This window comes from Bacillus rossius, chromosome 12, assembly GCF_032445375.1.
Source record: "Bacillus rossius redtenbacheri isolate Brsri chromosome 12, Brsri_v3, whole genome shotgun sequence".
NCBI classification, from domain to species: domain Eukaryota; kingdom Metazoa; phylum Arthropoda; class Insecta; order Phasmatodea; family Bacillidae; genus Bacillus; species Bacillus rossius.
In genome coordinates, this window is record NC_086339.1 from 772363 (window position 1) to 798021 (window position 25659).

Consider the following 25659-nt stretch of genomic DNA (forward strand, 5'->3'; position numbering starts at 1 on the left):
CTCAAAATATTACATTTTTGTTCAACTGTTAAAGCGTTTCTTTCACGACCACTCGCCATTGCACGAATATTGCGAAAATTTAATCATAAACGTGAATAAATTAACTGAAGAACGAGTCAAAAAGCGCGAAAATGTACGTCAAGGTAAACAAAAATAAAGCCCAGAATCACTGGTACCAAACCAACACACGAACACACCGGTTCACAGTAGTGTTGCCAACATTTGCCAAGGAGCCAGAAACTGTACATGTATGTGCTACGCGGACGTGTTCTTTTCACTACATGGAACAATCTGAAGAACGAAAATTTTTTTGTAACAATAAAAGCACTCGAATTTCCATTTGCGACGTAGTGCACAACATGTATGCTGTTCGAGGAATCGATAGAATCGAAATGGAATATGTATTTTACTACAGTTGCGGTTGGCAACACGTATCAACAAGCGCTTTATTCGTTGATAACAACTGTGTATATCACGGGAAGGCATTTGATTTTACGTGTGATTAGCGGGAATGTAATGTATTGTAAACATAGGACAAATGGCGGGACCAGCAAAAAATGGTTTAATTGACGGGAAAACGCTATTCGCGGGAACATAATTGCCGGGTTCCACTGTATCAATCAAGTACTGAGTAAAATTTATTTTATGCAAATGTTAAAAATAAAATGTGAACAGGTTGGCCTATGAGTTCCAGCAAGTAGTGCCTCAGCAGAATGAACTATGGAAAGTACAAGTAAATAATTAAAACAAAATATAGTATGAAACGAAAGTATATTTTCAAACACATGAATACAACAAAAATACATACACTTTATGTTATGAATAAAAATGCTGGTCTGGCAATGATCAACAAAACTTTTTGTTTTCTATTTCTGAACTTTACAACTTGTGCGACCAGTCATAAACTTCTGAAATAAGCATTAATTATAAATACGTTCACACATATGCTGGGTTACATATGATCACTATCTACATTCCAAATAGTTTATCACATTTGTACAACACTAAGAAAATAAACTGAAAAATCTTTGGTAAATTTCAGCATAATGCAACTTACAATGGTATATAACCATTACAACATGGTTGTAAGAACACAATGCAATATCAAATATGTAAACTGTCTTAACTAAGAAATAAAAAATACATGAGAAAAATACAAAAATTAAATACTGAAAATTAGGTAGTTAAATATACCTACACTTGCATAAATATGGGCTATCATACCTGTAAAAAACCACAGCACATTTATACAGTATATATGTAGTATAATCAATCATGTCAATGTATGTGGTAATAAAGGTACAGGAGTAATGTGTCCGTACAGTATCAATATTATATCTATATTTCTCTATTCAAACACATTTTATTTCATAGTCAAAATATTCTCTTTTGGAAGGAGAAAGAAAAACTGTGTAATGTCATGAGTTTCTTAAAATGTGTGTTCTGTTATGCACAGCATTTATTTTAAGTATGAAAGCAAAATAGATTATACACTACCCTACTTGAACAAAATTGCTTGCCAATATTTTACCATGTTAATATAGTGAACATAAATGAAGTCCTGCAATTGCATATTAAATTAAACAATTCAAAATCTTAATGTCTACCCGTTCTCTTATAAATAATGTGCACTCGCTTTTTCAGAGCACAACTTGCAAGTGTGGCCACCATGTTCTGTGATGCTTACTATAATACTGTGAAGCACGATGTGATTACATTTACAGGGACTCCAAGCATTCAGAAATACATAATTTTAACACAACACAAATGTCAATGTTAAAGCTCTCAGCACTATTAATCAACATATGCAGATACTTTATAATAACTGAACATGTGCTATTTTATGTGATGACACTGAGAAAAACGCCGTATCTGTTTGTCGGACAATATTTATGAGAAATAATAACTGAGAAAACATGTTGCTCGTTGCCTACAAAGTAACAGGTACTACTAAGTTTCTTAACATTTAATTTGTGGCTTACTACTAACATGATGATTGTGAGTGTTCTGGTATGTAACAATACTGGATGACGCAGCCGCTAGCAGGAGGAGCTCTTGAGGTCGCCCAGCTCCGCCAGCAGCCGCCGGGGGCCGTGCCTGCCCTGCTGCTGCGAGTAGCGCTGCTTGAGCGCGCTGAGCGCGGCGACCAGCCGGCTGTTGGCCGCGTCCAGCGCCGCGATCCGGTGCTCCTGGGCCTCGATGACGCGCTGCTTGTGCGCCAGCGCCTCCGACGTCTTCTGCTGCTCCCGGCGCAGCTCCTCCTCCACCGCTACCAACCTGCGGGCACGCGCCAGCACGTGCCAACAACTGCCTTGGGTGCCAGTCAGCTCTTCCAGCCAAAGAAATCCATTTTGATATTGCACCAAGAGAGATCAGTGAAGAAGCCAATTCAAAACAAAATATATCATCTGCTTACAGAAGACCACTGACCTATTCAGAAGCAGAGGTCTTTTTATTCCTAAAAACTGCTCACAAAAACGTGGGTCAGTGTGCATCAAGAAAAAACCAAGCCATCAACCAACAAGAACAAATATAAACAGAATATTTGGTTACAGGATTATCAATGCACAGCACCTGCCCCATGGTCCAGAACACAAATTGTATGCGCTGCATACCCATTGGTCATGTTCTCGTTGACTTCAACTGCACAACATACTCACATTATATGAACAAAAGAGAGAACTGAACTATCAAAATGGTGCCCGGTAACAGTATCTTGGTCAGTGATGCCAACATTTCAATAGTTAAATTCCCTTCTAAACACCAGTTATACCTAGTTACACAACAGTAATTGTAGCTAACTTAACCTAAGCAACCTTTACTTTAATATTAGTATTTTTTCTTAATATCCCAGACACCACCACTACACATTTACTTTTTCTTCCATTATGTATTTGTTACATATGAAAAAAAAAAATTAGTGTGATTCTTATTATTCAATATTCACATTCGAGAATAATTTGATTCAAACTAAACAAACTGATATTGGCACAGGCCTAGTTACAATATGAACAAATGCACTCACCAATTCATATTTTCCCACCACACTGGACTAACTGAGGCATGATTACCTTGAAATGATTCCCTTCATCTTGTCCGTGTGCCCCAGCTCCGAGTCGTTGCTGTCGAGATCCGAGTTCCTGGAGTGCTCCGACTGCTCCAGCTTCAGTTTCAGCAGCTCTATCTGTCGCTCCAGCTGCCAACACCAGCAAGTTGGGGAGCAGTTGTTACTCAATGTACTAGGATGATTAAATAACATCTCTGAAAGACATTTGTTTATAAGGTACAAATTGCAGCAAACCCACCATCAAATAAATGCCATGTTGGCTTAGCAATTTTTGTTGTAAGAAAAGGTGTACAATGAAACCCAGTTTTTTTTTTGTGTTCTTGATATTTACGTTTTCTACAATTAATAACATTTTATTTGGGTCCCATATGGGTCACAACTGTAATGCAATATTTTTCCTCAAATAAAATTGCGGAAACAGGTTTCTTCCCGCTATGCACATCTAGCATGTGACATTTAAAAAAAATAGTTTTTATTTATGCAAAACTAGTTTTTTCTCGCACTATCTATATAATTTCCCATGTACGACATTCCCAATGATGAAATTTATTATTCCTTATGAAAAAACTGTTTACCTAATTAATTTTTTAAAAAATACGAACGTTGTCTAGTTTTTAAAATTCATTTTCGGACACATTTTTTAATTATCTGTTCCGTTGCCACTGTAGCACGTATGGAAAGGTAGGCAGCACCAGTTAGCATCATGTTGAGTTAATGCCTGTATACGGTGCATGCTTGTAGTCAAATATCAATATCAATAGTTTTTGTTTTTATTGCAAGCAGCTCAGGGTTAGCACACTTTGTCTTGTGCTGGGTGAACTATAATTGATAGCCTGTAAATAAGTGGTTTCCGATCTTGTAATGAGTGATTTTAAGGTTATTAAGAATAATGAACAGTGTTGTGAAAAATGGTGCAAAATGGCTTTTGTAGATGATATCATTTGAAGAAAAACTGAAACTAACATCAAAAGTTGATGTGAATCCTTTAATGCTGGAAAAAGAAACATGGAATGCAGCAGTCTACTTTGAAGGGAATTGTGGTTTTTTGCTAGGGTTGTTTTGGTATGATAATAGTTTTCATTTGTGCTTATTAATTTAAATTTAGTTTGCTGATATAATTCTATAAATTTTCTAGCATGCCAACATTAATGAGAATTGGTAAAGAGTAATTTTTTAGTTGATTAAGTATGTAAATTTGTTTTCACGAAGTGACTGATTTATAACTATTTTCCCCCTTAAGAAGTTTTCCATGGTAATAAAGTTTTTATAATTTAGACCCTTATCTTAACAGGGTTTTTACTAATGGAATAAACAACACTCGTATTATTGCTAATATTGGGTCAGGTTCTTTATAAAATAAATATTTAAAAACATACATTAATTAAGAAAATACTTTTTAATGTACATAACTAATCTTATTTTAATAATGCATCTATTTTGCATTAGTAAATCAACAATTATATACCACGAGGCTACTTAAAAATAATAAACAATGAATTGATGTTGAAATTGAAATCAAATTCATAAATTTGAATGAGACTTGACATCACTATTTTTTTACAATTTAATTTTCAATTTACTTATGATCATACCCTATAAAGCTGTCATAATGTATGATAAACCTTAGAAACAAGACCAAAGAAAATAAACTTTTGTCCATTTACCTGTTCGATTACTTTCCTCGACCTGTGCTTCGTGCGGCGACTTTGGCAGCTGCTGTCGTCCGAGGAATCTGACAGGTCTCGCGTTGAGTCCAGGGACAAACGACGTCTCAGTTTCGAGCAGCAAATCCCAATCCCTTGATCTAAAAATACAAAGAAAATATTAATAAACTATTTTGTAACCAGTTATATTATTATAACATTTGTGCATTTTGTGATGTATCAAGTACCTACTATTCCATAATACACTTGCCCATCGAAGCTTTAATAAATTCCAGGAAAATAAAAGAGAGCTAAACAAAACAGTGTTAATCAAGTAAGTTTTTTCTCTAAGAGTATTTATCAAAATGATTTGGTTTCCAATCAGGAAAATGTGCCTTCTGACTACCATTTAATGACGCAACCTAAAATTAAATTTTAAAAATTACCTTGTTTACATAATTGGGCTTGGGCATAGCACTCCTAAGTAGATGCTAACATTTCTGAGTTACAAAATAATAATTTTATTAATATAGGAGATATATTTCAGTTCTAATAAGAACTAAAAATTGATAAAAATTACATTTCCTGTTTAATAAATGTGTGTTTGCTAGATCTTTGCTGATTTAGTTGAATTGGCGTTTCTGCCTTTTACGATACGTTTGTTAATTTTTGGCCGATATTGAAAAATGGAAGTGCCTGTTAATATCTAAATATTAACCAGTACCCTTTTCACTTTTCATACTGTGTGTGCCGGCCGTACAGGTCAAACTTAAACATCCTATGTTTAAATAACATTCTTGAATCTAATACATTGTAAATAAATTCATTACCAGCAAGGTAAAGTTAGATAAGAACAAAAACTTGCTCTATTAATGTGGCTACCACTACTAACAATAGAAAATTCCAACTGCAAATTCATTTTTTTAAATTTGTATTTTGGCAATTGATAGATTTCATAGTTACTTATTTTTAAATTATTTTATATAGGTAATTATCAAATAATTAAATTTTCCAGTCTCCATTAGTAAATTCATGTTTCAATAAGTATCATATTCGGCCTGAGACAGCCGTAATAGGTTTTTGCAACCAAACCATTTAGGCATTAAAAATATTATATTCTTTGAGGAAGAACTTTTTTTTTTTTTAAATTATTCAATCTTTTGCATGATAAAATCTACCTCTGCATACTTTAGGGTTACCAACTATTTCACCTTGACCATAAGGACACTGAACCCCACCTAATAGAGCGGGGGTCCGGGGGCTTTCCCCCGGAGAAAAATTTGAATTTCTAGATGCAAATTGGTGCTATTTTAGCATTATGCACCTGGTTGAAATATTAAAATTGTTTGTATTGGCCTAATAATTTTTTTGAGTGATGAATTTAATGCATAAAGATATTTTTAGTTAACAAAGTATAAAAATTCCAGACAACTCATACGTGATTGAACATTGGTAAACTTACGTACTTCAACTCTCTCCAATGCAAAATGTGATCAGGAAAAAAGTGGGGGAAGGGGAGGTTGCTAAAGCCACTTAGCCCTTCCCCCACCCCCTTAGATTAGAACCACTACTAGGGACAACATAACAAGGAACTTAAAATATATATCTTAATAAATGTATGCCTAACATATTTTCTCATTTTTCATTTCACCAAACAAACCCAACTTTAAATTAAATGTCATCTCGGATATAAAGTACACAATATACAACATGCAAGACACAAAAAACAATGTTTCACAAAAAAACTTGACAACATGCCGTATCAATTTTGTATTACAATCAAAACTGTTATACTTAAACCATGCTTCGTATTGTGATAACATAGAGCTAGTTCAGTTGCTACAACAGAACATAAACATAACAGACTAAGCGCGGACGAGTGATGCCACCTGTCGGCGTCAATATGAACTATTTGGTAGCCAGTGAACTGCTAAGTAAACGGAGCATCGCATTGTAGCAATACATATTACAGGTGGTGCGGCGCAGGCGGGAAAATACTTTTTCAATTTTATGCAGGTGTGTGAATTGAACTTTAAACAAGATACGGGAAATATCACGTCCCGTCCTGCCTACGTACTGGATAATTCTTTTAGTCACAGAATACGGGAAATCCCGTACAATACGGGACGGTTGGCAACCCTAGCATACTTTTATGAATAAAATTGAATCATTTTTATTGAATTATCACTATTTTGTATGGATACAAAGGAGTGAAATGAAATGTGCAATTGAATTAATATATTTACTTTTATTTGCACTCATTAATTCAAATATATTTATTACTTCTGAAATGTTACGTGCGCCATATTTATTTTTACAAGTATAAAAAAAATTTTCTCAACTGCCGGGTTTCGAACCGACCTTTAGATTAAGAGATAGGTACGCTAACCACACGCCCACGAGGCCATACTAATATAACGTAGTTTCAAATATATATTAGGGATGGGGCGACCGAATCCAATATCCGCCAAATCCTAGGGATTCGAAGCTTCGGCAGGTTTGATATAGGATTCGTCAAAGGATTCGGTTTTTTACTATTTACGGAAAAAATAATACAGTAAAACTAGCTTACGAGGTCCCGCATGGTAGGTTTTTCCGTATAAAGCGTTTAAATTGCCCGAGGTCTCATCATTTATGCCGTTAAATGTGTGATATAACGTCCGTTAAAAATTTTTCTGATACTTCCTGTCTCAAATAATGGCGCACGTAATGACGTAAATATGAAGAAAAAACAAATGAACAACATACGAAGAAATATGATGTACCATAACTACAGTACAAACCCAATAGTTATTTTAAGATAATTACCATAAAAAGAACAAGATTCTTTGTAGAATACCATAATTACTACAGAAGCATGATAGCTACCATATTTGCACTAAAGTTACTGTAACAACCGAGATGTATATTTACCGTGATTGTAATGTATTATTTATTTATGACATATTAAATTAAAGAACATTGTTGGAAAAAAAAAAGATGTTAAACTTTGATATGTACGGTTGGCACATGTTGCTAAGAAATAATGCTATCTGAAAGAATGCAGTACTACTACGAAAAGTGAAAATGGTACTCGTGGATTTTTAGGTTATGGCAGTCTCTTTCGTTTTTCAGTAATATCGGCCGTAAATTAACAAGCGTACTGTATCGGAAGTCGGCAGAAATGCCGATTAAACTAAATGTTGGCAAAATTGGCTTCTTCAGTACAGCTCTACATTTGATGACATGAGTAAACAGAAAAAGACTTTTTTTTCCATGTAGGTTTATTGTGTGTATGTTTTTTTTTGCAAGTGTAAATTGAATTAAGTAAAATGCTTTTATTTTTATTACTTTCAATTGATTAAACTTTAATGACCAATTACAGATATTTATGACACTAATTTTGAGGTTAAGAAATTTTACTAAAGCATTCCAGCCACGCAGGTTGCCAGCGAGAGATGCTTCTCTTCTGCTGGAAACACTATCTCATCTCCAATCGTAGAGCTAATTGAACTCCTGAACGTGCAGAACGAATTATTGTTCTGCATGATAGATTAAAGAACAGAATTTAATACTCTGTGACAATCTCTCTCAGAATTATTGTGAGGAAAAGTGGAAATGTTGAAACAATGTGAATGTACTTTTCAAACAACATGATTTTTGGTGCTAAGTTTGTTGAAGCTCAGTAAGGACTCCAGAAAAATTGACAAGGATGAAATTTTTCCAAATATATCTTACATATACACAAACATATACTTGGTTATGTTAGTTGGATGATATCAGTTACTAATGAACCAATGGAAACAGGTAAGATTCAATGGAAAAAAAAAAATTTTTTTCTAGCAGTGCAAAATGTAAACACACACTCTAAATAGTTACCCAAAATTAATAAGTCCACTTCATTTTAATACTTTATTCAAACATTATACTAAGTTTAAGATAAAAATAATTTCCCAAAAGTGTAACTGTACCACAAAAGCTCGAGCTCGGCTCGAAGTAAAATTCTTAGGCTCGCAGGCCTCTAGTTATTTATAGAAAAAATCCTAACCTCTAAACTGTACTAAAACTGATATTTCTCAAGAAAAATTTTTTGTCTTTATATACACTTATACCAGAAATGTACCAAACTACATGTAATAAAGTCAAGGGACTATTAGTGCAAGCAGAATACATCTCACTTACATTATATATGTGGATATCATCTGTTAAAAGATTCGGGTTTGGGTTCGAGATTCTGCAAATCCAGTCTAGGATTTGAGTTAGGATTCGGATTCGAGGAAATCAGGATTCGCCCCATCCCTATTATATATATATATATATATATAATAGGGATGGGTCGGTACCGGTTCTCGGTTCCTACGGTTCTCAGCATTTTAACCGGCACCGAGAACCGCAGCTAAAATGTCGGTACCGGTACCGGCAGTATAGCAAAACCCTTTACGAAAATAGTCCTTCACTATAACTTAACTGCAGCATGAAATGGCTCAACTCACGTCCAAACCACATATGAATTATTTTTTTGGACTTCCGTGGAATAATATTCATCTCTAACTATAAAATAAATAACACGTGAAAATATTTAATGTTCTCGCCACACCTGTAAACAAAGTACGTTTTACAATCAAAACATAACAGTTGAAGGTGCCATAGATGTAGTTCATAGAGGTGTGCAACTCTATGACGTGCCTCAGCAGAGATGTGAGAACAGAAAGACGCCATGTTTGTTTCAATTTGTTTTTAAAAATAGGCAGTTAATTGAGTCGTTGACACGTAAGTAAGGGTGACTGGTGTATTGCAAATTCCACAGAATATTTGTTTAATATAATTAATGATTGATTAAAAATTTTCCGTAATAATTTTCGGCGTTATAAAATTTTATGCATTTTTTGTGCAGTGCTTTGGAATGTAAGTTCACTGCATCTGCAGCCATCTAGGGCCGGTTGCACCATTGAAGATCGCTGGTCGATCCGAGATCATACGAGGTAATGAACCAGGATAGTCACACAAACGGATTGCACCATTCGAGTTCACCTTCTAACAGAGGATTGAGGTGAACCTCTGTTTGAACCACCGAAATTGATGGTTCAGAGCAGTTGGATCCGAGATCTTGTGTATTTTTCGTTGGTTTGTTGTGTTTTGTAGTCGTGTTTGCATAGATACTGGTTTGTTTACAATTGATATTTTGATGGGTTACAATAGTTTACAGGAAATTTAGGCCGATATGTTTTTATGTATGCCCGAAGTACAGTAATTGTCATCATAATGTTATTTAAAATATAATGCCAATTCTTGCCAAGCTTCTTCCTTCTGCTTACAAAACACGCCATCAGTTCTCTTATACTCTAAAATATCCTGTCTTTCTTGCACCAAATCGACAAGGATGATTTTTTTCTTTTTCAGAGAAAAAAACTGTTTTTAGATACTGAAATTTTCTTTTCCATCGTCATGTGTACTCGCGTGTAACCCAGTCAACTAGAGCTGTAGCAAACCGTATGTATTCGGTACTGAGTAACAGGTGCGCCATCTAGTAACGAGTACGTAACGAAACCTTACACACGGCGGCATCTCGTTACTCGCATTTTTCGTATGTTTTACGCATGCGCGCGCATATTCGACGAATTTACGTTACAAAGAACGATGTTTGTTTATTAAGTAAAGTATAATTTGGGAATTCGTCGTCCAAGTTTTTTACTATTTATAAGAAAGTATTTTTTACAAATTAGAAATATGTATGTTTTTGTTTTTTTTTATTATCGCGTATTTTCACGGTTTTTTTTATCTTAAAAGAGATAATATAATAAAACTGCTCTAATCAGATTTAATTGTTTCTTGGTTAACAAAAACTGTTAATTATCAAATATTGTTAATTGTTTATATTCTATTTATTATTAATTACGCGACGTCATACTGTACGCGTACGCAATACGACTCGATTCGTTGCTGCAACATAACATAGCTTGTTATGCGGTATCAGAAGTAACGAGTAACGTAACGATACGATAGTAACGAGTACTAATTGTTATAGTAACGAATACATACGGGTACGCTTTTTTTCGTTACTTTTACACCTCTACAGTCAACTCGCAACCTGCCACAAGTTTGTAATCAGTAAACAAATAGGCTTGTATGTAAATATCACAATGCCAACATTTACAGCAAGAACTTCAAACATGCTAAAGAAAATTCTCTGTGACTAGACGGAATTCAGTAGCCAATAGAAAACTTGCTTTCATTTTACAATCGATCTTTACCAACCTAAACTTAGATCGTGAGATCGAATGTCTGAACTCGTAAGTTCACTTTGGTGCAACACATATACACTGGATCTTAGATTCGACTTGAGATCACACTGAAACAAAGATCTTACGATCTCGGATCCGAACAGTTATCGGTGCAACCGGCCCCTAGTGTAATGGCTAGTAACTTTCTCATTTAGACAAACAGGATTTTTTTGAAGGGGGAAGTTACAAAATGCTTGTTGACACTTGTAAAGTATAATTATTCTGGCCAAATAGAGCAAATTGTGTAACAAATGGCATGAGAAGTGTGGCAGTAATTTACTGTTGACTGTGCAAACATACTGAATTCAATGTAGGCAATAAGTTTGATGGACAATTTAATATTCTAATTCTTTGAAAGTTCACCATCATTGTATTTATTTCCATTATTGTAACTTTTTCTTTTTATTCCTATGTTTTAAAGTAGGGTTTAATTAATATAGTAAATTTTAGTTTTATTAAGGTTGGTGTGTTTACTGTAGCTTGAAAACTATACTAAACCTTTTAATTTGCTTTGATAGCCTCTTTAAAGACTGAATCATTATGCCAATGCATTTCTTTGTAAGCATACAATAAAAAACATTGAGGACAGAACAATACAAACAAATTATTATTTTCAGTGTTATAAACAGTAAATTGTTGAAGTTGTAAGTATGGACACATGCTTTTTAGTGTTTTTTTGTAGCCAAAACAGTAAATAGTTTATTATTTAAAACACCTCATAAATAATGTGTGAATAATATTTATTTTTTTTTTTTAAGTCAGCAACCGAGGAACCGAGAACCGAGAACCGATTTTTAAGAACCGGTACCGAACCGAGAACCGGGAAAAAACAGGAATTGACCCATCACTTATATATATATATATATATATATATATATATATATATATATATATATATATATATATATAAACTTTGTTCACGGTGGGGGTATAATATTAACACGATTTTATAACAAATACGCATCCCAAATACACCAAACTTATTTACAATGTGTTACAATATTTTTTAAAACATTGTGCAAAAGATCCCGGGTGTAATTTGAATTATTATGTGTAACTGTAAAACACCATTGTTGGTTCAAAACGTATTTGAATTTTCAACATTACTTTTAAATAACCGTACCGATTGTGCTGAAAATCGGTGGACGATCGTTAAATTACATAATATTAATAATTCAAACGACGAAAATATGATTGAAAAGTCAAATCGATGGTTGTTCCAATCGAGTGGAAGAGAGATGCCACGCATGCGTACAATGAGCATGAAGAGAGAGCCACGCATGCGTACAATGAGCAAACAGAACACATCCGTAATGGGACACTTTTTCGTGCGTGCAGCCGGCGTTCATCGATTTATTAGACGTCACGTCAAAATGAGTATTAACTTCATTCGTGGCAATGCTTGTGTTTCGAGTTAACTGCGCATTATCTCTTTTTGACGATCGTTGTTTGGATCGCTTACAGTGTAGCCGGCTTACCCATTAAAATTATAATTGTCAACTAACTCGCTTTGTCAGAAATTGTTCTCAATTTATGTATTCTGCCTTGCATTGTTTTCACTTAACATTATCTGAAATGTTAACGTAATGTTTTTTGAATTAATTTTGAATTTGAATAAAATGTCTGTGTACCTTAAATCATTTACCTTGCATACCTGATCTATTCCATTCACGTATACCCCAGTCCATGCCAAGTTCTGGCCTCCCTCAACACTTAGTAAGGCCACCCTTTACAGCATGATTTTCTTAGAATGAATTATTTTGGGTAATATAGTAAATTTATAAAAATATTTTAACCAAAATGTGTTTACTCCTTCCTGTATTGGTTCGGAATGAGTGAATTGGCGACAGTTTTATCGGCATGTTTGTGAATCAGTTCAGCTCTGATTTGCCACTAGCACATCTCAGTAGGCACGAGGTAAACTATCCCTGAAAGCTTCTAGTTTTACACTCCAGAGCTGCTGCTGACAGGCGGGATGGCGTAATATAAACATTAGCTGAACACACGGGTATCGTTGAAGATAAATATGCACTGATGGAGGCAAATGAATAGCTTAAGGAAAGTGCAAATAATTGTTTGTTGATTCATCACGTTATTAATTTGTTGCATTGTATTTAATGTTACACAAGTGCTATTGCCATTGTGTACGCAAGGAAATAAAAATTCACCTAAAAGAAAACAGCGCTACTTCAAATCTATGACCGGGCTACTTTGAATAATGCCATAATTTAATAGCGTTGTAACTTCAAACAAACCAAACCAAACAGCGTTACTTTAAGGGCAGGTGAACTGTTAAAAATGTTCCTTTGATTATTAGGATTATAAAAATTATCTTAATTAATTAATTAATTAATTAATTACTAAGTTTACTAGTACTAACTTAACTATAAATAAAATAAAAAAATTTAATTTTAATTCAAAAGTTAAAAGATTATTTTTCTAGGCCTGTTTTTGCTAAAGACATAAGATAGTTGGCACAAGTATGCCACAAGGCACTGGAACGAAGCGGGAGTGAACGGCTCACCGGCGGCGTGGGCGAGGCGGGCCTGGGGGCTGCCGGCCGCCCCCCAGCGGGACTGCAGCGAGCACTGCGGGTTGGTGCGGGGCGCCCGCCTGCCCTGCGAGAAGCGCCTCCCGCCGGGCGGAGTGGGGGTGGACGGTGAGGGTGACAGGTCCGCGCCCCCCACTCCCTCCCCGTCGCAGTGCTCGTCCGACGACGAGCTGCAGGACGGCCGCCGCCTGGCGCGCCTCACCGCGAGGTGCCCGTTCACCGGCGAAGACGTCGTCACCTCCATGTGGTACACCGGGTTGGTGAAGGCCAGGGGAGCCGAGTTCATCGCCGGCACGGCGTTCGAGATCACCCCCGCGTTCGAGGGAGGGTTGTTGTTGTTGTTGTTGTTGTTGTTGTTGTTGTTCGTGATGGTGAGGTCCACCGGGCTCGAACTCTGGCTGTACGCGAAACTTTGGTATCCGGACGACGCCACGTTCGACAGCTGGGAGATGGAGATCTGGCTTCCCTTGTTCGCGTTGTGGTCCGAGAGTATTTCGTCGTCCGCGTACCGGATGAGGTCGGAGAGCTCGTCCAGGTTGGCGTCGGCCGGCGCGAGGTTTTCGTTGAGGCCGTTGGCGACGGAGGTGGACCGGCCGGTCCTGGGGGGATGGCAGTAGACTCCGCGCGGGGGGCCCTCGCCCGGGTCGCAGAAGCTGTCCACCGTCGACAGCTGCAGCTTGGGCAGGAAGGCGTTGCGGGGCAGCGTGGACGCCCGGTGGACCACGGGAGACCTGGCAGCCCCGTTGCTGCCCGCGTGGACGGAACTGCTCATCGTCCCGGTGCCGTGCATGGAGGGCGACGGAGCACTGATCATCGACATGCTCATCTGGAGCGGGGAGTTGTTGCTGCTGTTCAGGAACTGAGGAGACGCCGTCCCGCTGTGGTAGACAGTCGGGTCGTTGAACCTGAAAAACAAGAGATCACGATGCTAAAACACAGACATGATTCTAAGGATGGCTACCAATTTTGTTCTCTGCAATTCATGCTCATTTCAAAGTCTTCAAGAACAAAATTTAATTTTTACAGGAATTTGCTTGATGAAACTACAGGTGGCCACCAGCGTTGAATTTTGGGAAAAAATAGGGGAAATAAAAAATGAATTTTCGTCAGGAAAAAAACCTGGAACTATGCTTGAATTACTTGTTGCTGGGAATTTCATAAAGCTCTCTCTCTCTAACAAATAATATGTCTACTAGTTTACAGGTTATGTCAAACCCACACTTTTGATGATATTAGAATTTCATTTCAGATTATCAAAAACACCAGTAATAGTTTTTACCATTTACAAATTTATGGAAGTTCTGCTTTAACATGGTTTCGTCAATTTTATTAATTCGACCATTGTCATATTGAAAATTGGCGACTGATGATTTTAAATACACACAAAAGGCGACCAATGTATTGAGAGGTTGCTTCTGATTGTTCTTTGTACAATGTAAAGTTGCTCCTATTCTGTAAAGCCATTCACACACACGCACACACAAACAGGGCCATTGGGAGAAAATACAGGTCCCAGGGTGAGTAATTTTGTCGATCTGTGTTATCTAATGCAACATTTACAAACACACAGTTTAAAAATGGCCACAAGTGTAAACTTGTGAGGTTTTGAGCCGGGCACCTGAAGATGTTGCTCTGCAGGGAGAGGTAGGCGGGGGGCTCGGCCACCGGCGTGCTGTGCTGGCGCAGCAGGCCCGGGGGCTGGGCGAGGGCCAGCCTCACTCGGTCCAGCACCCTGCGCAGTCGGTCCACCGCGTCGCCGCGCCCCCCCTTGCCCAGGCACTCGTGCAGCAGCGCGGCCAGGATGCTCAGCTGCTTGCCCAGGTCGATGTAGCCGTCGAACCCCAGGCACTGCTCCTGCCCGCCGCCCTTCGTCTGCACCGACACACCATCCGTCGCTCCCACCGGCACACCATCCGTCGCTCCCACCGACACACCATCCGTCGCTCCCACCGACACACCATCCGTCGCTCCCACCGACACACCATCCGTCGCTCCCACCGACACACCATCCGTCGCTCCCACCGACACACCATCCGTCGCTCCCACCGACACACCATCCGTCGCTCCCACCGACACACCATCCGTCGCTCCCACCGACACACCATCCGTCGCTCCCACCAACACAACTCAACTATCTACAGCAAACTGCGAGCAAAAGGAAAAACCCCCTACAATCACGAGTAGCATTTTTTTTAACATTTGACCTAATTGTTCCCGTTATGTTACAAATAATATTAAGGTACATATGTATTTAATGTATTTTCTAAGAATGTTTATTTTTTTTAAAAAAATTCAACTGATTAGAATACACTTTTACTTCATATATATATAATATTTTCTTTGTCCTCACAAAGAATGTACACTATGGTTTCTGCTGCAGCATGTATGCCTCACACAGACAGTGGCTGCAATGATACTCAACCACACAGAAAGGGCCGCTCAGCAAGTCAAGATTGAGAAAAACCTGTGCCACAACTTATTCTTCCGGGCATCTAACAATAATTGATCATACAAAAATTGTATTAGGCTAAAATAAGAAAATGTAGCTTTTGGTGGTTTGAGGAGTTCAAAATTGGGATGATTGCCCAATCAAAGATAATGTGACCAAGCAGGTAATCCTCAGGAAATAACGCTGTAGTGGATTACTAACCGAAATCATGTGCAGAAAGTTCTTCATGAGAGGAGCCTCTCTCTCCAGGAAGTCGTTCATGAACTCCATGAAGTTCTCCTTGCCCTGGAAGCGGGTGAAGTTGGCCAGCGTCTGCAGCGTCTTGGCCACCAGCGTCAGGTTGCGAGCCACCTTCTCGTTGGGGTACTCTGGGCAAGCATCCGGCAGGGACACGTCAGTGGGACAGTTTTCCTTTCTTACAATACCATTTATCATGTACACCCACCCCTCGAAGTAACACTCTAGTTTATTTCAGGAAAACAGAGCACTAATAAATACAGTTTTTCCCATAAGAGTGTATGTTAATCAATATAATTTTTTTTACAATCAGGTAGGTGTGCCTGCTGACTACCATTTCAATCGGACACTGCACCCGTTAAAAATAATTTACAGTATAATTATATGTCTACATACATTTGAAGTAAATTTAAATAAATGTTGAATAACATTTTGAGAATAAACAAAATAAAATAAAATTTTAAAAATTCAAGTACCACTTTGATTGCATAATAGAGCTTGGGCATAGCATTCCTAAGTAGGTTCTATCAACATTTCTGAGTTACAAAAAAAATATGTTGTTAATGTAGGAGACATATTTCAGTTATAATGAGAATTAAAAAAGGATAAACTTAATGTTTTCTATTGTTAGAAAGATTTAACTTTTCAATGTAATTTCCGACTGTTGTTTACTAAATGCGCATCTGCCATGATTTGCCACTAGCGCATCCTAGTAGGCACAAGGTGAACTAGCCCCAGAAGCTTCTAGCTTTACTCTCCACAGCTGCTGCTGACATCGGGATGGAATATAATAAACATTGGCTGAATACTGAATACACGGGCATCGTCTGAGATAAATACGCAATGAAGGAAGCTAATAGCTACTAAGGAAAGAGCAAAATATTGATTGTTGATTCATCACATTATTTATTTGTTGCATTTTACTTAATGCTATACAAGTACCATTGTCATTGTGTGCATACAAAAATAAAAATGTACATAAAAGAAAACAGCGTTACTTCGAATCCATGACTGTACTACTTCAAATCATGCTGTAATTTATAGGTGTCTTACTTGAAAACTGCACCAATAGAACAGCGTTACTTCGTTCGCGGGTATATAATCTTTCCATGCATAAGTCTGTATGCCTGTATAGTGTTTAGTATTTATTCTCTATAAGCTATAACATAATTATACCACTTGTAAAATTTTACATTACTGTTATGTTACAATACAGGTAAAAAACTTTGCAGTAAAAAATAGATATGGAACTATGGAGTATGCATATATGAATACAGTACATTTTGTATTTATTAATCACCTAGTGGCTCACTTATTTCATTATTTGGTCATGTTTGTATAAAAGATTGATAAATTTAATTATGTGTTTTTATGGAAGAAAAAAATAATGGAAAATTTTCCAGTGTAGAAGAAAAATTTGCAAGAAATGACAGGAAAATTTTCCGGAAAACTGACATCTCTACCAATAAGGTACCAGCTCACCGTGGGTGATGTTGAAGAGACTCGGCGACAGAATGGCCGGACACAGGAACCTCAGGAAGATGGACGCCGAGATGAGGTTGTCGCTGACGTCCTCGCGCCCCATCGAGGCCAGCCTCTCCTTCAGCGTGTGGAAGCACTCCCGCAGTTCCCTGGAGCATCACCAGGCGGTGTAGCGACCACCACCCGTGGATCAGTGGCTCACTCTCGCATGCCATGTCGATAGTTTTCATTTTATAGTAATTGCTGTTACGTATCCAAGGGCTATTTCTGAAATTTTTACACTGTATTTTCTTTGAATATGTTCTTCAGTCATTAATATATGCAACATTATTATCGATGTGTAATAGAATAGGGGTGTAATAAATCGTGCAAGTGATGATAATTAAGACGACTTGATCGCCTTTTTACAGACATCATATTACATATGGTGAATATCTGTTTTAAGCAATGATGCTCAGTCAGTGATAGGGATTTCTGTGAAATAAGTGTGAATTTGATGTGTACTGTGTGTGTTATGCTACAAGGACAAGACTAAACAACTTTGGTAGCTTTTTTTTATCTCCCATGGTTATCTTTCTCAACTGAATAAAATGTTCCAAAGCTCTACAAAAAATATTGCAGGGCTGTTCTACATTCTAATGAAACAATTCCCAGTTTCCTCACACATATTTTACACACATTTTGACCATTTGTTGTATACTTACATATGATAGCATTCAAACAAATGGATTATGAATAAAACGCGTCATTTATAGATATGTGACACTTTTTTTTTTTTTGTAAATTATAAAGTTTGACACAATCGCATCCATGTTTGACAAGTTTGTGTTCTTGTCGCACAATTATTAAGGAAAAACATGGAGATTAATTGAGTGTCTGCTCTGTATTCCTACTTTATTTACTCCACGAGTCTGACTTTCAAACAAGGCCATAAAAATACAATTGACTCTGCATTAAATATGTTAATAAATAATGTGTTGTTTGCACCTATGTTGTAATTGACTCTGCGATCATCATGAGTAACAAATATGTGTCGGCATCATTACTGCCACAAAACAACATTCTTAAAGTTGTTGAAATGTGCGAGAAATAGGACGTGGCCAAAATGTTTTCACTGCTCCAACGAAACTGTCGCCAATAATATCGAACTGAGCAGAAATTGAAGTAAAAGTGCAGAAAAACTAAACGAAAAGAGAAAAAAAAATTCTCTCTCTCGTGTCATTTTAATTTAAAAACTATCCATATTTTCGTAATGTATTTTACAAGTTCCAATTTACTGATATCTATCATTTGATTAAAAATTGTTTCCATGATGATAATAAACTCAATGTATTTGTGTGTGAAATCTATACAAACTGAGACGCTATGACTTTGCAACAATTTGAAACCTCTCCATGAAGTACCCTTCTAGAAGGTAGTTTTCAATTTCTCTGTCTCATCAAATACCACCACACTAGTCCAGTGGCGTAGCCAGGAGATTTGTATGGGGGGGGGGGGGGGGTTCCGAAAAAATTTGGATTTTAAGGTGTAAAATAGTGCTATTTTAGCAGTTTTCGGTACTTAAATTATAAATATTACAATGGTAAAAATTTTATTAATTTTAATATGAAGTTAGATTGAGCGATGAATAAGGAATGAATGAAAGATCTGGTGCTAATGGGGGGACGGGGGGGACGGAGAGAGTGCGGGTTGAACGGCTCACGTGGGGAAGGAGGCGTGCGAGGCCAGCACGCGCGACCAGGCCAGCTCCACGGCGCGGCGCAGGTTCTGCTGCTGGCGGAGCAGCGCGGCCGTGCTCGCCACCTTCAGGGGGTCCACCTCGCAGTCCTGGCCGTCCGCCAGCACGGAGGCCACCAGCTCCCCGAGCGTCTCCTGCAGGTAGCGGTCGCCCGTCAGCTTCAGGTACGCCTCCATGGCCTTGGTGGCCAGCGAGTTGCCCCGGAACGTGAGCCGCTCGTCGTCTGCACACACCCGCGCTTGCACGGTCATCCCTGCTTCCACACGCTCAACAGCACTTTCACAGATGTCGCCAGCACTCGTAACTCTTCACATATTGCAGGTAATTCTAAATAAACCACTTTTTAGCAGCCACTAATTTCAAACACATTACTTTACACAAGACATTAAGTCTAGGAATTTATTTCCTCGCAATGCAGCCAACTTAACAGGGTGGGTACCAGAGTGTGGGCATATCCTTTTTTTACTTCCAGGTTACGAGCCTTGAACGGATTTTAGTCGGTGCACACATCAATAACACGTCCTTGGAGAGAGGCTTGCTTCCCATCACGACGATCCGGGCTTCATTCCCACAGGGATCAAACCCAGATTTTTCGCAAGTGCGAGACAAGTGTCTTTCCTCAGAGTATGTACTCCCATTTCATTCATCCACGCATTCCTTCACTGATCCGGTCATTTTCATCCCGCCTCATCCTAGCAACCCAAATGTTGACCAGAAATTAAGTCCTAATAAATCAATTTATTAAATCAATAAATTATTGGAAACTCTGCTTACAATTTTCATCCAAATAATTTCCCTGGGATGGGCCTGTTTTCCTTCTAAAACCAAATATCCTTTTCCCATTTCCCATCAACCAAACTTGAAAGATAAAATAAACATATTTAACTGCAAACAAGTACTCATCAAAATACATTTGAACCAACCATGACATTTCAAATTGGCTATAAAATGTTTTCCCACACATCACACAGTTGCACTATCATCTTCATCAAAGCTTTGCAAGAAATGCTGCCAGTCTGAGCTATAAAACTACTTTAATTTTATCAATTTACCAACAATTATTGATTGTGACCAGATCAATGACCATCAACATCTCATCGTGTCAGATCATTAACCCAACACACAGTTTATTCAATGATGTTTATTTTTCATGTTAATTAGTGATGAAAACAGAAAAAGTTTTCAACTACACATGAATTTGTAATTAAAATACACGCTGGTTTTAAGGCATTAAAGGAACGCACCAGTGTTTAAAAAAACTAATCCAATTTTGTTTGTTTTCCTGCGTTTCACAGGTTTTGGAGACACCTTTTTTAATTCCCTGAGTTTCCCTGTTTCCCAGATTTTGCCTGTGTAGGAACCCTACAGAATAAAACACAACAAACTCCAATTGACTGAATTAAAATAAAATTGCAGAATACGAAATTAAAAATGAACATCCAGTAACTGGATTTGGGAAATTTACAAAGTTCGTCTCAACCCAATCCTAAGTACTGAAGCAAAAGGAAATTTACAAAATTACATGAAGATTGCAAGTTCCTAAACCGTAATGGCCGACAGTACATTCAGCTGCAGAGAACGGTCGCGGGAGCGGCGGGCACTGACCGATGCGGACAATGTCCATCATGACCAGATCGGCCACGAACTGCTTGGCCATGCCCTCCTTCTGCATGATGTGCACGAGCGCAGTGGCGATGTCCTCCTTGGCCTTGACTCCGATCACGGGCTCCAGCACCTCGCACAGCGCCCGGTACTCCGTCTTCAGGAACTGCCGGCCGCACAGTGCACGGGGCTCATCACCACACTCCACACACGACACTCCCCGAATACCAGCTTTCATATTTAGTTATGTCTAGAGACATTGTGAGTATACTGAAATAACACCGAAAAAAATTTTAATGCACAAAATAGTACCGAAAGGTGAGATGAATCATGAAAGCAGCATTTACATTATATATTTATGTCAAATTGTCAAACCATAAAATTTTTTTTTTAATAAATGAAATTCACTGAATGTCATTATCTTAGGTTAAAGTTTCCGTAACAATAAATTGCCCGTTTTAAAAATGAAATTTACCTATAAATAAAACCATAAAATATTGTCTCCAATAAATTATATCCTACTAGCTGTGCTGGCCACGCTTTGCTGTGGCTCAGTCTAGTTGAATGGAAAAGTAAGAAAAAAGAGAGCACACAACATTTTTGGTACATTGTGTCAAAATTTCAAAGAAAATCAGTGAGTGAAGAACTTTCAAAGATTAGCTGTGTGGTACAAACAAACATTTACATTTTTATTTATCTTGAGAGTAAGTTTTGCCAACCGCTAGAAGTCGACTGGGGCTTCGCCCCCCTGAGAGCCTGGTAAGACAGCCAGATCCTCCCCCATTTGACCCGCCGCAGACGTGAGCGTGTGAGCGCACCACAACTCTGGGAGACACCTAACACGTGCTCTGTCGCCCCAGTCTGACATCACCGGCCCAACCCTGGACTTCAATCATTGCTATCTGTTTACGTAGCTCCATTTTATCTTTTAATTAATCCAAATTGATCTCTTAGGGGGACCAGCCCCCTCTCTCTGCTTGATTTCCAAGATTTTTTTAATGCTTAGGTTTACCCTGACAGGTCAAAAAATTACACGTCTATTGTTATTAAAAGAATTCATAGGAAACCTTACAAGGAATGAGATAAGCACTGATCACATTTACAGTTATGGCAACAGTTTTACATATATAATGAGGTATTTGAAAAGTTGTACATTAAACAACAGAGAGGGCACCAGATGAAATTATTTGCCCCGGGCCGCCGGTTTCTCTTGATGTGTCTCTAATAACTTTGTCAACGAGACACGTATAACTTGAACCAACTTGTATTCTTAAAGGACTGTAGCAATGCGCACCTGCAGGAACTCCTGGTAGACCTGCACCGGCAAGATGTCCACGGACTGGAAGCGACACTTCACGCGGAGGGCGGGCGGCTCCTTGGGCACCATCTTGTCCGACAGCACGGGGTACCACTTGTTGATGAGGTCCCGCGACATCACTTCGTGCACCGGGATGCTCACGCTGCCTGCAGCCACCAGTCTCAGATAACTACCTCATTCCCACTTTGAGTTCTACAACCTGACCTTTCTATCAAAATGCAGTCTTTATCGAATTAAAAAGATTTACTCATCATCAGGTCCCCTCCCTCCAAAAACTTCTACGAAATCCTATAAATTATATTACTCCCACCAACAAAAGAAAGTAATCAACAGGCAAAGAAGTTTTACCCCCCACCACCCCACTCCTAAAGAAATTCTGAAACTCATTATCAATGTTACATTTGCCATTTTGTTATATGACGTTAATAATGCTGTAATGGTACGGCCTTGTACTGCTAAACAGTGGTTGCTGGCGAAAATATTTTTTCTTTCTAAGTTCTCTACGCAGTACAAGCACTTAGGTTTATTGATATTTATTGCTCACACAAACACTTTTCTTGTCAACGGTGATTAAATGTATAATGGCAACATTTTATTTATGTTAATCACTGTACATTTAGGTGTTTTCAATAACTTGTTTGCAGAGAAATGTTAAAATAATGTAAGCCATTTTCCTTCATCCTTTAAATGTTTGCATCAGTACATTAACAAGATAATAAGTATTTATAATCAGCTTCACTTTCTTTGTATGAATAGATTCCATAGAATCTATTAATTGAAAAATAATTCCAACTTCAATTTTTCCAGATTTTACACAAATTTATTTTTAAAAAATAGTAAAACATTTGCCTAGCTCCACCAAAAACATTTTTGAACTACAACTATTATCAATAAAGTGACAAGTTTATTAAATTTCTAGTGTTTATATTTTGTATGCATTAAAAACTATGTGGTTTTTCATACTATCACTACACAAAGAACTTAAAAAGGTTTATCTTTATCTCCTGATTATAGTCAGCTTTAAACAATTAAGATACTCTCAATGTAAAATAAATCAGCTAGGAGATTTTGATAAAAACCAACAAAGATGTACCTATTGTGGTTAATGAATAATAATGTTAACAAAAACTATAAAAGTAAAGGGTTGAAAATTCTCTCTTTATCTCCTTGTAGAGCTATGTAAATAATAACTTTCTAAATTTTTACAAAAATCTGACATAAAAAACAACACAACAAAAAAAACAAAAGTTTGACTAGACTAGGCCTTACCAACTAGTACGTTTTTGTCTCGCTTCTTTTTGCGATCGGCTTCCCTGTACAGGTTCACGTTGATCACGTTGACGGCTGGCAAGTTGTGGAAATCAAAGTGTTCGCCCCAGAAACACATGTCGCCCTTTTGCTTCGAAGACGTTCTGGCGTACAGCGTTTTATCCAGGCACAGTTCACAAAAATATCTGTGGTACAAAGAAAAGCCTGTCAATAACTTGCAAATATTTGACACAAGTTGAAGAATACTGCCAGGTGCCCAGATTCCCTCACCTCTTCTTATTTTGGATTCCTTTGGCCTCCACGATCCAGATCTTGAGAGAGTTGTCCGTCCGCCTGACGTGTTCCTGATCCGGCTGCACGGACTTCCGTAAGCTGTGGAACACAGCACGTATCACTGAATGAAAAATAAACATTGTTTCAAAACAATGCTGTTGTTACATGTGGCATTCCAAAATATGAATTTCGCAATTAGATGAACACTTTAATAAATAAATAACAAAAATTATAACAGATTTGGATTAGGTTATTTGGAGAAAAAGAACTGTTCCAGATTACAAACCAAATGAACAACAATAATAATTTTAAACTGTATACAGGATATTATGATGATGCAGTGTTAATTATGACACTTGGTGTAAAACTCAAAACTAGATAAAAATAATAGCCTGCAATGAAGATAGACTTCTTAAATTAATATAAACATTTTTTTTTTAAATATTTATATTAGAAAATTTGTCTTTACTACGGGAGAGTAAAAAACATTATTATACTTTCTGTAATTGTTGAAGATTGACTTGTTAATAACATTATTTCAATGATTAATTTTTTTAATGCATTTTAAACCCCAATTATATTACATGGAAAATATATGTATCAGACAAATACACATTGTCTGATATTCCATTAAATTATTACATACCTTCATGAAGTAAAATTGTTTGTGATAAACAATTGTTACTACCAAAAAAGTGATGCATTCAAGATGGTGTTCTCCTATTTCTACCTCCCCTCCTTCCCATTCGACCGCTAGTGCATGTGTTGGAGTGGCGTCGCCACTGATGCACTCTCCTCTACCGGTTCTCCCACCACGTTCCTAACCTACCCTCGTGCGATTGGAATTTTCGTGACGCTCGAAAATTGTAGCCCTCAGCAAAGAAGTTGCACTTCAAAAAATGTATGGGTAAAACCTGGACAAGCCATCGTAAAACGAGAGCAAAATTCCTGACCGTGGCCACGTGCTAGGATTGTAACCTGGAACAGGCAAGTGGCCCTCTGACTGCTACCACAACAGAGTAACCAACTAAGAAAAAAACTTTGCATGTTAGTTAAATGGAATGGAGAAAACAAATTCCCCTGAAATTTTTCAGAACAGAGAGACTGCTTTCGCAGTCAGGCTTTGATTACTTTTTTTTCTTTCTTTCGTATACAGTAGGCTTTGGATTAACCGAAGTTTCGTATTATCCGAGCCGCACTGAAGCAGCATCACCGGGGAAGACTGCTTGAAGACATGGAATATGATGTGACGCACCTGTGCACCCACTTGTCGCGCTCGTCCGTGGAGCGGCAGGAGAAGTAGCGCGGGCTGCCCGAGGGCAGAGTCACCTGGAAGCAGTGGTCTCGCCCCAGCACGGAGGGGTGCAGGGGCTTGATGTCCACGCTGCCGGCGCCCAGGTCCAGCGTCTGCATCACGCTCTGGCCCGCCAGCAGCGACTCGTGCGAGCGCGACGTGCGCAGCCTGCAACACGACCTACACTGTTTCCTCACGTGTGGCGAAACAAACACTTACTCGCTATAACAGAATATTTTGTTGGCTTAACCAAAATTGGTAAGTAACAAAATTTATTTGTTACACCCAGGGCCACAACTAGAGTCTCTGGCACCCGGGGCATGAATGGATTCATGCACACACACCCCCCTTTTTTGCACATATCACACCACGGAAAAATGGTGCTATGTTGAGACGTTATATTGTAAATCAGATTAGACATTCCTGGCAAACAAATTAAAACACTTTTTACCAGTTACCAGTTGTAGTACGAAGGA

General features: G+C 38.0%; 1 protein-coding gene across 12 annotated transcripts in view; it reads right to left on the reverse strand.

Annotated features, from left to right (window-relative positions):
• Nucleotides 1–754: 754 nt before the first annotated feature.
• Nucleotides 755–25659, reverse strand: part of LOC134537324 (ras GTPase-activating protein raskol) — a 327338-nt gene continuing 302433 nt past the window's right edge. For all 12 annotated transcript variants that reach the window (XM_063377629.1, XM_063377628.1, XM_063377632.1 and 9 more), the window contains 13 exons: nt 25145–25351; nt 23887–23988; nt 23617–23801; nt 22324–22493; nt 21033–21195; nt 19392–19650; nt 17690–17838; nt 16172–16338; nt 15140–15393; nt 13495–14426; nt 4732–4871; nt 3072–3196; nt 755–2277 (listed from right to left, as the gene is read on the reverse strand). In XM_063377629.1, the coding sequence (XP_063233699.1) occupies nt 2040–2277; nt 3072–3196; nt 4732–4871; nt 13495–14426; nt 15140–15393; nt 16172–16338; nt 17690–17838; nt 19392–19650; nt 21033–21195; nt 22324–22493; nt 23617–23801; nt 23887–23988; nt 25145–25351 (3091 nt within the window). In that variant the 3' untranslated portion in view covers nt 755–2039. The remainder of the gene's footprint in view (nt 2278–3071; nt 3197–4731; nt 4872–13494; nt 14427–15139; nt 15394–16171; nt 16339–17689; nt 17839–19391; nt 19651–21032; nt 21196–22323; nt 22494–23616; nt 23802–23886; nt 23989–25144; nt 25352–25659) is intronic.